Source organism: Rutidosis leptorrhynchoides, chromosome 2 (genome assembly GCF_046630445.1).
Source record: "Rutidosis leptorrhynchoides isolate AG116_Rl617_1_P2 chromosome 2, CSIRO_AGI_Rlap_v1, whole genome shotgun sequence".
Lineage (NCBI taxonomy): Eukaryota > Viridiplantae > Streptophyta > Magnoliopsida > Asterales > Asteraceae > Rutidosis > Rutidosis leptorrhynchoides.
In genome coordinates this window covers 480,008,925-480,025,517 of record NC_092334.1, presented here as the reverse complement: position 1 = coordinate 480,025,517, position 16,593 = coordinate 480,008,925, and the positions used below count along the sequence as shown (strand labels likewise).

At 34.2% G+C, this 16,593-nt stretch overlaps 2 protein-coding genes across 8 annotated transcripts; both read left to right on the top strand.

The window, feature by feature from the left end:
• The first annotated feature begins 3,646 nt into the window (after positions 1-3,646).
• LOC139889424 (uncharacterized) lies at positions 3,647-4,687 on the top strand. The gene has a single exon (XM_071872378.1). It carries the CDS (start codon positions 3,647-3,649, stop codon positions 4,685-4,687), a length of 1,041 nt encoding a protein of 346 aa, XP_071728479.1.
• Positions 4,688-9,012: 4,325 nt separating this feature from the next.
• On the top strand, positions 9,013-14,724 carry LOC139892629 (sister chromatid cohesion protein PDS5 homolog D-like). 7 transcript variants are annotated; one of them, XR_011774181.1, is made up of 14 exons: positions 9,013-9,365; positions 10,392-10,619; positions 10,731-10,912; positions 11,062-11,188; positions 11,282-11,449; positions 11,538-11,939; positions 12,044-12,114; positions 12,198-12,249; positions 12,359-12,442; positions 12,535-12,584; positions 12,717-12,779; positions 12,887-13,549; positions 13,792-13,837; positions 14,037-14,724. XR_011774181.1 is itself a non-coding variant. In XM_071875737.1 (13 exons), exons 1-13 carry the CDS (start codon positions 9,258-9,260, stop codon positions 14,046-14,048), a joined length of 1,593 nt encoding a protein of 530 aa, XP_071731838.1. In that variant the 5' UTR covers positions 9,013-9,257; the 3' UTR covers positions 14,049-14,724. The 7 variants fall into 7 exon arrangements, 4 of the variants coding, with proteins under 4 accessions (XP_071731838.1, XP_071731836.1, XP_071731837.1 ...); XR_011774180.1 differs by having other exon boundaries at positions 13,624-14,724; XR_011774179.1 differs by having other exon boundaries at positions 12,887-13,837.
• Positions 14,725-16,593: the final 1,869 nt, after the last annotated feature.

Here is a 16,593-nt window from a genome sequence, read left to right as displayed (position 1 = left end):
TACTCTCAACGCGCGACGCAACGGTGCAAAAATTACAAGTCAACTATGCACATAAATAAAATATAATATATAAATAATTCTTAAAAATTATATATATATATTATATTATTATTTAATAACGTCGACAAGCAAAGATCCAAAATCATGTGAGCTGAATTTTCAAACTCCACGACTCGCAGAGTTTGAAGGCCAAAAACTCCACGACTCGCGGAGCTGTCAGAAAACAAAACGCCTATAAAAGGCCATGCATTCGTTCGATAAAAATATAAAATAATAATAATAATACTCTGTAATAAATAAATAATAAATATATATATAATATATATATATATATATATATATATATATATATATATATATATATATATAGTATAGATTAGTGTTATATTAGAATAGTTTGGATTATGTAAAAGTTATTTTTACGGGTTTTAAAGTCGGAGCTCTGTTCGTGTACTACTACGCGATAAATAATCAATGTAAGCTATGTTCTCCTTTTTAAATTAATGTCTCATACTTAAGTTATTATTATGCTTATTTAAGCCGAAGTAATCATGATGTTGAGCTAAATATTAAAGACAGGGTAATTGGGTTTTGTACCATAATTGGGGTTTGGACAAAAGAACGACACTTGTGGAAATTAGACTATGGGCTATTAATGGGCTTTATATTAAATTAACGATACCTCGTTAATTTAATATAAAGGTTATGATTTGACGTATCTATATATAACCACATACGCTTAATCAGACACGATGGGCGGGATATTTATAAGTACGAATTATTGTTCATTTGACCGGACACGGGGATGGATTAATAGTCAACGGACTCATTAAAACAGGGGTGGATTACATTCAAGGGTAATTGGTGTAATTGTTAACAAAGTATTAAAACCTTGGTTTACACACAGTCGATAACCTGGTGTATTCATTAAGCAAAGTATTAAGACCTTGTTACAGTTCGAATCCCCAGTTAGTTGGAATATTTGACTTCGGGTATAAGGTTAAATTTGCAGAGCAGTTTATAATTATGACCGATGAACTATTATGGACAAAAACCAGATAGGTTTCAAATACATCCAGGACAAAGGACAATTAACCCAGGACAATAAACTAAAAATCAACACGTCAAACATCATGATTACGGAAGTTTAAATAAGCATAATATATTTTATTTCATATTTCCTCGTACTTTTATTTATTGTCATTTTAATTATTGTTATTTATTTTATATTGTTAGTTAAATATCGTCATTTACTTTACGCTTCGCTTAAAATATAAAATCGACAAACCGGTCATTAAACGATAAAAACCCCCTTTTATATATTATTAATATAATATATTTTGTACAAATATAATTGTTTAAAAATATAGTGTGCAATAAGCCCGCTCCCTGTGGAACGAACCGAACTTACTAAAAACTACACTACTCTACGATTAGGTACACTGCCTATAGTGTTGTAGCAAGGTTTAGGTATATCCCATTTGTAAATAAATAATTAAAACTTGTGTAATTTGTAACGTATTTCGTAGTAAAATATAGTACTATCACGTACCCCCACGCTACGACATCAATAGGCATGTGGGCTGAAAAGGTGTGCCATCCGATCGCATGGCTTTTGTGCCTCCAGGCCATGTGATCGCATGGGGGTAGGTAGCAGCTCACATATTTTTGTTTCTTTGTTTGTCGACGTTTTAATAAATAAATATAATATATAAATAATTATAAGAATTATTTAAATATTATATTATATTTATGTGCATAGTTGACTTGTAATTTTTAGTCCTTTGCGTCGAGCATTGAGAGTTGACTTTGGTCCCGATTCCGGATTTTCGAACGTCTTTGCGTACAATTTAATATCTTGTATTTTGCGTTTCGCTTCTTGTACTTTTGTAATTTTGAGACGTTTCTCATCAATAATTGGAACCACTTTGATTGTATTTTGTACATTTGAGCTTTTTGGTCGTTTGCGTCTTCAAATCGTCGCATCTGTCTTTTGTCTTCACCTTTTATTATTTAAACGAATATCACTTGTAAATAGAACAATTGCAACTAAAAGCTTGTCTTTCTTGAGGAATAATGCTATGAAATATATGTTCGTTTTTAGCATTATCAATTGATGATGCTCGTAATGAGTTTGTTGTCTTTGAAAATGAATTTGTTGAGGAAAGTTGCAAACAGTGGCAATTAACTGCATGTGGTTATACTATAGGATGCAATATGTCCTATAATACACTAAGCTACAATCTCAGGAACATGTGGAGTAAGTTTGGTTTGAAAGGCATTGTTATGGATTGTAAGAACATCTGTTACTTCAAGTTTAATAATGAACAGGGTATGAACACAGTCATTGAAAGTAGCCCTTGGATTGTCAATGGGAAAACACTACTAGTTCAAAAATGGGATCCTGATCTTACTATTGAAAAGGTTGACCCAGTCAAGGTGCCACTTTGGGTTAATTTCAAAGAAGTTCCACTAGAGGTTTGGAATGTTAAGGGTTTGATTTCTATTGCTAGTAGGATTGGCAAGCCTTTATCAATGGAAACATTGACTGCCAACATGTGTCACAAAGGTAGTGGAAGAGCTGGATTTGCAAGAATTATGGTGGAAGCAGATGTAAATAAAGGCTTGGTTGAGCAAGTTGATATTCAGTATAAGGATAAAGAGCAAAAACTTAAAGGTATTAAAAAGGTTGTGGTAGAATATGAATGGAATCCTGAAGTGTGTGATCATTGCTGTGTATTTGGGCACAACACAAAAAGTGCAAGATTAGACCTAGAACAGAAGATGAACTCAAAGTGATCAATCAAAAGGCTGCACCTGCTAATAAGGAGGGGTATATGGAAGTTAGAAAAAAAAAACTCCTATAAGGGTCAAAGTTATTATGCTTCTAAGGCTACAGCAGTCTACAAACCTAAACCTATTCAAACTAAAGCCAACATAAGTGCAAATAGATTTGAAGCACTTAATCAAGATAATACTGAACAGAATGGAGACTTTTCAATGGTTGATTGGTTTATTAAGCATAAGAAGCAACCAAGTCTTGCTGAATCAAAAGGCTGGACTAATGAGATGTTCTTTTATTTCAAGAAGAAATGGGAACATATGCAGATTATTGAACCTGATGAATATTGTGATGATGTGGTTGTTAATGGAATGAATAAGTTATTGGAAGATTAATTGAGAGGGATGGATGATGACATCTTATTTCATAATCAATGATGAATAAAGAGCTCAAGTTAGCAACATGGAACATTAGAGGTATGTGTACTTTGAATAAGCAGTCTGAAGTAAGGAATTTAATAAAGGATGAAGGTTTAAGTGTATGTGTGTTACTTGAAACTCATTTGAAGAAAAATAATATCAATAGAGTATGTACAGATGTTTTTAGTAACTGGAAGTGGTGTTCTAACATTAGGTACAGTCCCAATAGCTATAGAATTATAGTGGGATGGGATGATAATAAAGTTAGTGTCATGGTGCTCAACTGCACAAGACAAGCTATCTTTTGCTTAGTGGAAATAATAAGTTCAAAAGAAAAGATCTATTGTACCTTTGTATATGCATGCAATAAAGGAAAAGAAAGGGTCCCTTTATGGAATGATCTTCATCTGCAAAAAACTATTACTAATAAATGCCATGGTTTGTAATGGGGGACTTCAATATCACTAGGTATCTGAATGAGCACTCTGCTGGTTGCTCTATTTTGACTGAAGAAATGAAAGAGTTCAATTCATGCCTTAATGATATTGAGATTGAAGACATCAATAGCTCTGGCTTTCACTTTACCTGGACCAAATCCCTGAAGAATCCAAAATGTGGCACCCTGAAAAAATTAGACAGAATTATGATTAATGCTGAGGTCATGACTGCTATTCCACAAGCTCATGGTATTTTTCTTCCCTATGTCATATCAGATCATAGTCCAGCCATTTTGAATATTCCAAACTTTATAGTTAGTAAGCCTAAATCATTTAGGTTTATGAACTATTTATCTGAAAAAGAAGCCTTTATGCATATTGTTAAAGAAGGATGGAATAGGCAGTATGTTGGGTGTGCTATGTATTGTTTGATTATGAAGCTTAAAGGGTTGAAAAAAGATCTCAGGATGCTTAACTGGGCAGATGGTAATACATTTAATAAAGTCAAAAGCCTCAAAATGCAATTAAAGGATGTTCAAGCTAAGATAGATGCTGATCCTCATAGTGTCACAACTAGAGAATTAGCTTCTAAGATTCTTCAAGAGTATGAAGAAGCAAAGCATGATGAGTTTTTAATCCTGCAGCAAAAGACAAAAATTAAGTGGTTAAGTGAAGGTGATAAAAATACAGAGTACTTTCATAAAGTATTAAAGAGCAGAAAGCAAAAGGCTAGAGTTGAAAGTATTTGTAATGAAGATAATACAAGGTTTTATGGTGATGAAGTGGCAGATCAGTTTGTTTCCCATTTTAAGAATTTCTTAGGAAAAGTAGACTCAGTCACTCCTATTGAAGATATGGGTAACATTTTTTCTGTTACCCTTGACTCCAATGAAGCTAATGCTATGGTTGTGGAGATTTCAAATTCAGAAATCAAAGATGCTATCTTTGATATTGATAGTGAAAAGGCTGCAGGTCCATATGGCTACACCTCAAATTTCTTTAAAAAAAAGCATGGGATATTGTTGGTGATGATGTCTGCAAGGCTATAAAAGAGTTTTTCATGACTGGGGAACTTATAGGAGGAATTAATGCCACCTTGTTAGCTATTATTCCTAAAATAGAGACTCCCAATAAAGTCTCTGACTTCAGGCCCATAGCATGCTGCAATGTTTTATATAAAGGCATAAGTATGATTTTGGTAAATAGAATGAAAGATAGGCTGGAAAAGCTAGTACATGTTAATCAAAGTGCATTCATTCCAGGTAGAGCCATACAAGATAACATTCTAGTCACACAGGAGTTACTGAAAGGATATAACAGAATTAATGGATCAAAAAGATGTGCCATTAAGATTGACCTGCAAGAAGCATATGATACAGTGAGTTGGACTTTTTTGCAGGATATTCTTGTTAAGTTTGGATTTCATGAGAAGATGGTTGGCTGGATAATGAAATGTGTTTCTACAACTAAGTTTTCTCTCTGTATTAACAATGAGATTAAAGGATATTTCAATGGTGGCAGGGGATTAAGACAGGGTGACCCTATATCACCTTATCTCTTTACACTTGTCATGGAAATTCTAAATCTGATCCTAGCACAAAGAATTAAAGAGAATCCTGGCTTTAAATATCATGTGGGCTGTAAGGAAATGAAGCTTACATATGTGTGTTTTGCTGATGATCTGTTAGTATTCTGTCATGCTGATATAAAGTCAATTAGCACTATTAAGAGAGCATTGAATGAGTTTAGTGCTGTCTCTGGTCTTCTTCCCAACATTAACAAGAGTACAATCTTCTTTGGAAGTGTTCATAGAGGGCTGCAACATGAAATTACAAATTTATTGCCTTTTACTGTGGGTAGATTGCCAGTTAAGTATCTTGGTGTTCCACTTCTTGCTAAAAGGCTAGGAGTAAAGGATTGTAAAGAGATTATTGATAAAATAAAGAAGAGGATTGATAATTGGAAAACAAAGCATTTGTCATATGCTGGCAGGCTACAGCTAATTGCTTCTGTCCTTTCATCTATGCACATTTATTGGGCATCTGTGTACAAGTTTCCTAGTACAGTGATAAATGAAATTGAGCAAATTATCAAGGGTTTCCTTGGGAATCATGGTGATAGTGTACAAGGCAGAGCAAAGGTTTCTTGGAAGGTGATTTGCACTCCTAAAATTCAAGGTGGGCTAGGTTTAAAACCTTTGAAGGAATGGAATGAGATTCTATTAATCAAACAGCTGTGGAAAATAATTGAAAAGAAAGAATCTCTTTGGTTTAATTGGGTCAATCTTGTAAAGTTAAAAGAGAAGACTATATGGGAAATTGAAGTTAAACAGCATGATAGCTGGGGTTGGAAACAATTGCTAGCTATGAGGGATAGTGTAAGACCCGAATTATTAGTGTACTGCAGTGTAAATATGGTACATAAAGTGTGGAAATACAGTGCAGTTAAACAGAAGTCAGAATCCTTCCCAGAACCTTGTGCGCGCCGTGCATGGTTAAGTGTGCGCGCCGCACACTAGCCATGTGCACAGATTTCTGTTTTTAAATTAAAATTTAATGAAGGGTATTGTTATCTTTTCACATGAGGACGAGTTGGGGGCTGTAAAGGCCAGATTGGTGGTGGTTGGAACACACTTAACTTTATCATCTACCACATCATCTCTCCAATTCAATTTCCTAGAGTGAGAAAACCCTTAAGTGAGAGAAAGCTCAAATCAAGGAGGAAGAAGCTTGATTCGGGTTAAAGCTCAAGTATTAAAGTTGTTCATCTAGCCTTTAGCTACGTTTTGATTGTAGTGGTATGTCCTAACTTTGATTTCCTCATTTTAATTGGTTTAAGGGTTAGGGTTTGGATTAGTGATGAACATAAAACCCATATTTGGTGATTTTGGGTGTTCTTGGGTAAGATTGAGTCTTGAAGACTCAATAGTAACTAACCTAGGGTTTCAAAGTGTAAATTGGTGTTTATGAACCTTGATTGGTTAGTTAATTACTAGCACATCTAGTTATTAAGCAAATGAGTGTTAATGGGGTTAGTGGATGACCCGAAATGGGTGTGTTGACTTTAAAATGGTCGAATGGATAATGATTGGCCTAGTTGGGAAAGATGGGTATGAAATATCCTAATTGTTTATTAGTTAGTGTTGTTGGACCTCAATCACTAGGTTTTGGTGACTTATGATGGTCTTGACCTTAAATGGACGGTTTTTGGTGTAAATGGAGTATTTAATGCATTAAGTCATTAAATGCACATGAGTAAGTTATTGGTGTTTAGTCCAACTAGTTTGTGTGTTGATCGAGTACTTATTGTATTAGGTACTTTGCTTTGAAGCTCGCGAAAATATAAAACCGTCACCGAATCGTTAAGGTGAGTGGAGTAATTATGCATGTATGTATATAGTGTATTTATTTGTATGCTATGGTATGAACCACGGAGCCGGTAGTACCATAGTGTGTGCGAGTGTGCTATGATGTGAACCACGGAGCCGGTAGCATCATGGTATGTGTGTTGTAGTGTGAACCACGAAGCCGGTAGCACTATAAAAGAGTATGACTCGAGTTGTGATGTGAACCACGGAGCCGGTAGCATCAAAGTGTGAACCACGGAGCCGGTAGCACTATAAAATGAGGTGTGAATCACGGAGCCGGTAACACCAAAGTGTGAACCACGGAGCCGGTAGCACTATAAAAGGGTATGACTCAAATGCGTAGTGACGTGAACCACGGAGCCGGTAGCGTCATAGCATTGCGTATGGTGTGAACCACGGAACCGGTAGCTCCATGACGCGTTTATGGTTAACCATATAGTTTGTGTATGTGTTGTTGTATAGCGTAATATATTATTTCGGTGATTATGCTATTGATTATGCTAGTTGCGGTATTTGGAGGTTATTAGCTTATACTCGGAGTTGGTATGCTAATAGTTATTACTAGCTATTATACGGTGTGTGTAAGTGTATGCAAGTAGGTATATTATATATGTATATGTATAATTATTGCATTCACTAAGCTTTAGCTTACCCTCTCGTTGTTTACCTTTTTATAGGCTCTGGCGTGGACAAGGGTAAGGGCGTTCGTTCGGATTAGTGATCCGGCTTTGTTTTGATAGGAGACGCTTTTGGCATATAGCTTTTGGAGTTTGACCGAGATTTGGGTAGTTTAACCCCCAAACACCATGCTCATAGTGTCGTTTGGAATTTAAACTAGTGTGGTCAAAACTCATACTTTGTACGAAACTTGTATTACAGCATATGTGGGCCCGATTTCGTAAAACTTATTTTATTATTGAATCGTGTGAGTTTTAACTATTATAACATGTTGTGAAAAGCGTTTCGTCTAAATATGTCGGGAAGTGGGAGATCTTTAATTGAAAAATTGTAAATTCGGACAGAAGCTGCCAGACCACCTGCGCGCCGCGCACTCAGCTGTATATAAAAAAAAAATATTTCGCGTATTCGGTTGGATATTGGGTTGGGTTGTTACAGATAGAATCAAACCTAATGTGTTTGAAGATAATGAGGGGAATGTTCAATGGGTTACAAATAAAGGCAACAAAGTTTCTTATTCAACTGGTCAGACATGGGATGATCTTAAAGTAAATAAAGCCAATGTACCATGGCACCATGTAGTTTGGTTTCCTCAGGCCAATCCTAAGCATGCCTTCATAATGTGGCTTGCTATACAGGAAAGGCTAACTACACAAGATAAACTTATGAAATGGTACCCACTCAAAACATTTCAATGCGAGCTATGTGGCAAGGAAGCAGATTCAATTAATCATCTGTTCTTTGGCTGTGAGTATTCAAAAGCTGTATGGTTAGAAGTTAAGAAATTGCTTCTATTCAGAGGTCTGCCAACAAATATTCATGCCATTGTTCAAAAGATTGCTGCTTTTCCTTTCAGAAATCAAATATGGGATGTGATAAACAACATTACCATTGCAGCTACGGTGTATAATGTATGGCAGGAAAGAAATAGCAGAATTTTCAAAGGAAGAAGGAGGAATGAGTCTGAGCTTGTAAAGTGTATCGTTGAAGGTATCAAATTGAAGCTGACGTCATTCAAAATCAAGAATTCGGTTGCTATGGCTAGGGCAGCGAAGAATTGGGGTTTGGATCTGGATGGTAACAGATTGGTGATGAAGCAATTGATGTAATTGTGTCCTTTTGTGTTCTAGGATTTGCATGTTTGATTCTAGGTCATGCTCTGTATTGTATGTTGTGAATTTGGGGGTGAAGGGTAAGTCCTGCCCGTTATTTCTTTTCGTTTGAATTTAATAAATAAAAGTTTCATTATAAAAAAAAAAAAAAAAAAATTATAAAGTAGATAAAAAGTCCATAGTTTCAGTTTAAACTGTGCTTTTTGTTCTGTTCGTGGAGTATTAATCAAACCCCCAACCCCCACTGCTTTCGTTCTCGCCTCACACTCGATAGTTTTATGCTTCCGTACGGTTGGGTTCGGGAAATTTAGGTTTCATACAAATTTGACCAAAATATAATCCGTTGCTACGGTGAAAACCCTAATTATATACACACACATCCTTCTATAAATTCAAATTAACATTCTGTTACCTTCTCATCCTCCTAGGGTTTGTATCTGCAGAGCAATTGTTAGAACAATAATGGACTGTGAATATCAAGTAAATACGGTGGAACAACAGCTTAAAGAAGCTGGTCAACGGCTTTCAGTTCTTCCTTCTTCCACCAAACAACTTTTAGTCCTTCTCGATGTAAGCAAAATTTCAACCTTTTCTTCAGTAATTAATTTCATAGTATTTGCAATTTAATGATTCATGTTGTTTGTATTGATAATTTTGAGGATATTGTATTATATGTCATTATTTGTATCATTATTATATGTTATATATATATATATATATATATATATATATATATATATATATATATATATATATATATATCCCCTGTATGTATCTATATTGGATTAGTTGCTGTTACTTTATGCTTTTTATATTGGTAGCTGCTAATTTGATTGCCAGCAAAGAAACCCTAATTAGAAAGCATTAGCTACCCTATCTGGTTCAATGCATATACATATACATATACATATACATATACATATACTTACTTAAATATACAGTGTAAGGGTAAACGAAAACCAAAAATTTAGCTAAAGCTGTGAGAATCACAAGTTTAAAGTGTTACGTATTTTACATGTGATGCTATGAAAATGTTGATGTAGTTCAAATTACAAGTTAAGATTATTAAAATTATTTGTTAAAACACATTAATCTACTTGTCTCTCATTTAAAAAGTATGTGTTAATTATATAATTTTATTACATGTAATTTAAGTTTTTTCAAACCTGATATTGGTTCTCGTTAGAACCTTTACCAATATTTGAATATCATCACTTGTGAATTAACACATAGTGTCGTGCTTTTCACAGTTATTGCCCTCTTTTTGGTTCTCATTTGAGCCTTGTATATAGTTTAGTTTATGTATGTCCAAGTGTGTGTGGAGCGGGATAGGTAATAAATACTTTATCATTAGGTTTGTCTACGAGTAACTAAATAGGCATCTATGACTATGTTAGTCTTGTTCTCTATTTGTTGTAGATTTTTTTTAACTTTTCAACACGAATGCAATAATTGGACAGCTTTTAGTCTCTGTGTGTGTTAGGAGTGTAAACGGGTAATCGAAGGAGGTTTTCCAGTTCAGGTTACCCGGGGAGGGAGAGTTTTTTTACTAAGATGTATGCCAACCCATAATATGTTCAATAATTATTGCTAAAGGTTTGCAATTTTGTTGGTTTCAAGAAAATCGAGCAACTCTTGACTTGTGTGGGTCAATCGCCATCCATATCAATGCAAGGGGCACTTGTGCCTTCAATGGGGGCCCTTATCGGTCACGAATTAATAAAACATCCAGATATCAACGTTAGAGTATCAGTGGCATCATGTCTTTCTGAAATAGCAAGAATAACAGCACCAGAACAACCTTATAAAGATGAAATTATGAAGGTATTTCTTGACTCCAAATATTTTCGGTTTCAAAATAGTAGTGGTTTTCTTCCATTTTTGACGTTGTTGTAGATCTTGTTAACTGTTTTTAGTTGCTTCTTTCTAAAACAGGAAATCTTCCAGCTAAATGTGATGGCTTTTGGCGAATTGTCAAATATGAGCGGCCATACTTATCATAAAGCCATTCACATTCTCGAGTCTGTTGCTAAACTTAGATCCTTCTTATTGATGCTGGACCTACAGTGTGATGCTTTGGTCCTTGCTATGTTCGAACAGTTTTTAAGTAAAACTAGGTGAGGGCTGTTTATACGGTTTAGTTTTGTTCATTAATTTTGGACATATGATGCATGAATTTGTTGAAGAATCACTGTAACTCGTTTCATCATAATTATATGAGCCATGGACATTTGAAAATAAAGTTCTCATCTTGATGACAATGCAGATCAAATCATCCTCACAGAGTATACTCGGATATGGAAACTATCATGACTCTAATGATTAAAGAAAGTGACGAGATATCATTCGAGCTTCTATCTCTTCTCATTTCGCATGTCAGAAAAGAAAATCAGGTTCTTAATTATTTTGTAAATCTTTTTCTTTATTAATCTTATAATAAATAATTCTGATATTTCTAGAAGATTTATATAAACTTTTGTTTTCAGAATGTTTCGCCTGTTACATGGAATTTGACAGAGAAGGTCCTGATGAATTGTATTGACATAATTAAACCCTATTCGGAAACAATAATGAAACTCATAAATTCCGATCCTGACAGTTATGCTGACGTGGCCACACTCTTATGTCACAATGCTAATGGAAATGAGCACGTGGTCTGTTTTCTTACACCTTATATATCTTATAATTATATTTTTATCCTAGAGATTTTTATCAATTGCAGGATTCAAATAATCATTGCAGGAAACCAAATCAACAAAGTGGGCCCTTAGTAGTTTGGAGAATGGGGGGTCCACAAAGAAGCAAAAGTATAACGACAGAGATCGGTTAAAGGGAAAAGAACTAGAAACTCCCAAAAGGGGTCGACCAAAGAACAAGATAAACAATTCGTATCAAGATAATAGTCCTAATAATAATTTAGTTCATTCACATGAAGATGCAAGGAGAAGTAGATTGCGTGACAAATCTAAAGGTACGAAAAGTTCTACAGGGCAACAGGAAAAGCACTCGACAATAACAGACGATGAGATCTCATCCGATTACGATGGAATAGAACTGATGCAACAAATGATAATAATTGATAAACAAAATAATAGAAGAAATTCTTCTTCAAAGAAACGTATTGCTAATGCTTCTGGTAGCAAGGTACTACTTAAATGCTCATTAATTTCTATAAACAATAAAGTTTTAATGCTTGTTGTACGGTTGAGTGTGAAAGTTGATCCAATAAAGTATTGTACAATATCCAGGAAACTCCGAAGAAATGGAAGGAAGATTTGGTGGGATGTAGTATAGAAGTTTGGTGGCCATTGGATAAAATGTGAGTATCTTTATATACGTGATTAATATATCAAGCTAGCGTAATATTATATACTCGGTATTGATAAGTTTATTTTTGGACAGGTATTATAAAGGTGTTGTTTCGTCTTATAACCGGTTAACTGACAGATACAAGGTTAAAGGATGCTTAAATAGTTTGGCATATATCTTTTTTACACTTAAAGGCAGTAAGTTTGTTGCAATTTTTTTAGAGTTCAATTTATGTTTACTTAAATGTTATTCAGGTTTTATATGCTGATGGTGATGAAGAGATACTGGATTTACATCATGAAAAGTGGAGGATCCTTGATGAGACGTCACCTGGTCAAGTTACTGTCTCTTCCTAATTTTCTATTTTGCTGTTATGTGTTTTATACTTATTATTTATTTATTTAATTAATTTGCTTTGTATTTTTTTTAGAAACACGAACAATATACTTATGTACAGAGTTCCTCGACTACATCTGCCAAGTAAGTGGCCATTTGCGATTTTCAGCTTTTTCGTCTGTTAATTCTTTTTTTATGTGTAATTAAATTTTATCAAAATTATAAATCAAACATGAATATGTTGGAAGGTAATATCGGTTTGATCAACATTTTCAGGCCGTTAAAGCAGAAGGGGAAAAGAAAGCTAGGATCCTCGCTAATGAAAGAAGCTATAAAAAGGTTAATTAAATAATTATCACTTGCTTCAATAATAAGCTACCTGATTGTTTTGTGTTTAGACTTTGGTCAAATGACTTGTTCTAATTGGTTAAGTAACTTACTAACAGCGAGGTACCTGCTGACTCATCCAAAACTGAACCCACAAAAGAATATGAAATGGAAGATGCATATACACCAAACACGAGCGTTTCTTTTAGTGTTGATAATCTGAAGGATGACACTGTTCCTGTTCAGACACCTGGCATTGAACCAACTGAAAATTCTATTGAGAAGATAGAGAAAGATGTTGATCATCTGAAGAACGACCCAGTTCAGACGCCCGATATTTCTCATGAACTCAAATTAGCTGAAAAGCCGATTGACAAGGTGGTACAAGATGGCGAACCAAACCCAATTGTAGATTTGAATAATATCAGCGTTTCTTGCGATGTTAATAATCTGAACGACGACCCAGTTCCGAAAGCTGCTGACATGTATCGTGAACCTAACTCATCCGAAAAACCGACTGACATTGAGCCAAACACGAGTGCAGAGGTAGAAAGCGCAAACGTTACTTGTAATGTTGATTGTGTGAAGGATGAATCGGTTCAGACGTCAGACATTTCTCGTGATCTTAAATTAACTGAAGAGACAAACAACTAGGTGGAGGATGATGATGCTGAGCCAAACCCGAGTCATGAATTTGAAGAAATGAGACCTACACAATCTAGTGATACGACACTAATGTTTGAATAGGAACCGACAAGTTAGCTAGCTTCTTTGATCTAAGAGTAAGATTTTGTGATAAAAACCAAGATGGTTTGAGAGCATAGTATATCACTAAATTTGTTTCGTGTTCTTGTAGATGAAGAGAGCGATTGACCTTCACGATAATGATCTGTGGTAGTTAGATGTGCAATGTAGAATTGATTCTTATAGGCAGTTATAATCTGTTTTTGTAGCATTTACATTTACATTTTGATTTGATTTTGTTTGGTTATAATCTGAATATGGGCTTTGTTACCCTTTGTAGACATTATCTAGGCACGTGTGTTTGGTTTATGGGAATGAAAATAAAGGTATGTGGCTCATTCCAATTTATAATTTTGCTTATCATTAAAGTGCGGTCGAGAATTTGAAGCCCCTTAATGAAAGCAGGCTGTTTTGGACGTATAATCGAATCAATGTCCAAGGCCTTTCGATTAGCAAGCAGTTTAACAATTATCTTATATTGTACACCAATTAGACTAATGGGTCAAATGTCTTTAACCTCGATAGGCTTGTAGTTGAGAGTAATAGTTCGTTTGTGGCGTTTCCAAGAGTGTTGGTGGTGGCAACAAGACGTCTACCGTGGTCAAGACTCAAGAAGAAGGATGATGATGCTATCGGCAAGTTCCGTTTACATGACGAGGAGTTTGATCTTGATTTCGGGGATCCAATTCAAGAGCTTTAGTTCACGTGGTAGATTTTGTTGCGGGAACAAATTGAAAGGTGCCAGATGCAGGTTCTTCTACATCACTCTTTTCTCGCGGGAATGGGTTCAATAACATAAAGGAAAAATAGAAGAAAAAAAAGGAGGTTGTCGCGTAGGTTGCGATTCTTGACGAGGAGGATGATGCGAACAAGAAGTCCAGGTTCTTTAAAGGCCTCGTAAATTAGGGTGTTTTACCTCCGTCGACAGCTATTTTAATCGGTGATGGTTCATCTAACGATTTGTCTTATACGTTTGATAATATCTCGGGCAAAGAGGTTAGGCGCGACATGGTAGACGGCCAAATGGTAAAACTGCCTTAATTTTTGTGTGCTCCTGTTTGTTTTGTGTTGATTAGGTTGTATCTCGTTTAGATCTTGTACTTAGTGCGGTTAAATTGTATTTTGTTTCTTGTTATTCTTGTTTTTGTGTAAGATTTTGGTTAGGCTTGCATGTATATAGCGGATAAGTTTTCTTCGTTTTCTAAGTTCAAGCCTTTCCATGTTTTGTATCCTTGTTCGGCTTATTCATCTTTGGATGAATTTGTCCTTGTTTAGTAGTATTCGTTATTGAAAAAAACAATAGTTCTTTTGTGGGTGCCGGTCAATTACTATACTATCTATTAGACAAAAATGATGAATAGTAATTAGGGGCGTTTTCGTCTTCTTACTTTTTTCTTCTTCTTCTTTTCCCCCTAAATACATTGAAAATCGAACCCCCGTCGCGAAACGAGGATTCGAAAACTAGTTGTATCTATTCACATAATAGGATCATAATTCTACCCTTTCACATAGCATCGTATACTTTTTTTTTTTTCTTTTCCGAACGGCACATAGCATCGTATACCTACAAGAGCGAACACTTAATTTAATTTTAAGGGCAAATTATAAGGGGATTGAAATTTCAGACTTGATTCTAATAAAAAGGTTCACCATATTTATATTTGTGTAACAAATGCCTAATACTTGTGCAAAATTGTGGTGAATTTACTAAAATTAGTAGTTATAATAATAATATCATCATCGTCGGTTATATAAAAGAAAACTTTAAACATAACTTCTGGAAATGTCTTTAACACGCAAACAAAAGAAAAATATATAGAGAGTGTGTTTGGGTGAAACCAGCTTGTAGCTGGAGCTGGAGCTTGCAACTGAAGATGGAAGCTGGAGCTTATATTTTATAAGTGTTTTTTAAAGTAGCCGGAGCTTATATATGTAAAATGACATAAAATGACATAAAATGACAAAAAATAAATGATAAATAATGATTTAGGGACTAATAATGTAATTTTACTTTGATAAGCTTCCTAACTTATTTTCATAAGCTATTTCAATTAACTTATTTTTTAAGAGCTTATTTATTTCATAAGTTCTGTATTATTTGTATACTAAACAAGGCTAGAAGATGAAACTTCTAGAAAAAAAATAAGCTTAAGCTCCTAGGAACTGCGTCACCAAACACACCCATAGAATTAACTGATTGTCACTACTCCATTTAACTATAGCTTGCCATTTCTGGTTGGGCTGCAAAGAAAAATGCAGTGTGATCGACAAAAGTAGCCTCTAATCATTAATTTTCCTTTCTGATGACACGTTCATCTTTGCAAAGCATTTTTTTATCTTTTAATAATAGTATTTTATATTTATATATTTTTTATATTTATATTTTATTAATATTAATAATAATAATAATAATAATAATAATAATAATAATAATAATAATAATAATAATAATAATAATAATAATTATTATTATTATTATTATTATTATTATTCTAGTATTCTACTCCGTATTTTATATTGTATATATTATATGATTATGATAAAAACATGTTCGATTAGTCTACCATAATAATTTTTTAATGTTTTTTTTTCTGACATTTTATAAGGTTAAATATGAACCTAAGAATTATAAGATTATTGTTTGTTTTCAGGTTTTTCTACTCCGATGATCCGTCCTCCTTCATTTGGAGTTTTGACATTTTAATGTTTTTTTCAACATTTATATTTTATTATTATTATATTATTATTTGATATTTTATGATTATATCTTTTTTTGAAAAGCAATTAGCATATATTAATATAAACATCGAATAATACATATACAAATATAAATTGGATCAAACTCAAACATGCTAGGGAAGTTGTTGCGAAGGTTGGAGGATCCACACCAATGATCATCCCAAAACAGTGTAGATTGCCTATTACCTATTGTTTTTGAAATGAATTCTTGAAGTGAATGTGCATATCCTCAATTTGACAGCCTGCAATAACAATATTTTTCCAAATGCCCACAATCGAAGAATGAGCATGCCCCTTCTCCAATCGCAAACCATCATCTAGGGGTGATAAGTATTTGGTTTGA

Coding starts and splice junctions, on each gene's coding strand:
- LOC139889424 (XM_071872378.1), top strand. CDS start 3,647: ATGGGGGACTTCAATATCACTAGGTATCTGAATGAGCACTCTGCTGGT.
- LOC139892629 (XM_071875734.1), top strand. CDS start 9,258: ATGGACTGTGAATATCAAGTAAATACGGTGGAACAACAGCTTAAAGAA. Junction 9,366..10,391: donor AACTTTTAGTCCTTCTCGAT/GTAAGCAAAATT, acceptor TTATTGCTAAAG/GTTTGCAATTTTGTTGGTTT. Junction 12,585..12,716: donor TCCTCGACTACATCTGCCAA/GTAAGTGGCCAT, acceptor CAACATTTTCAG/GCCGTTAAAGCAGAAGGGGA.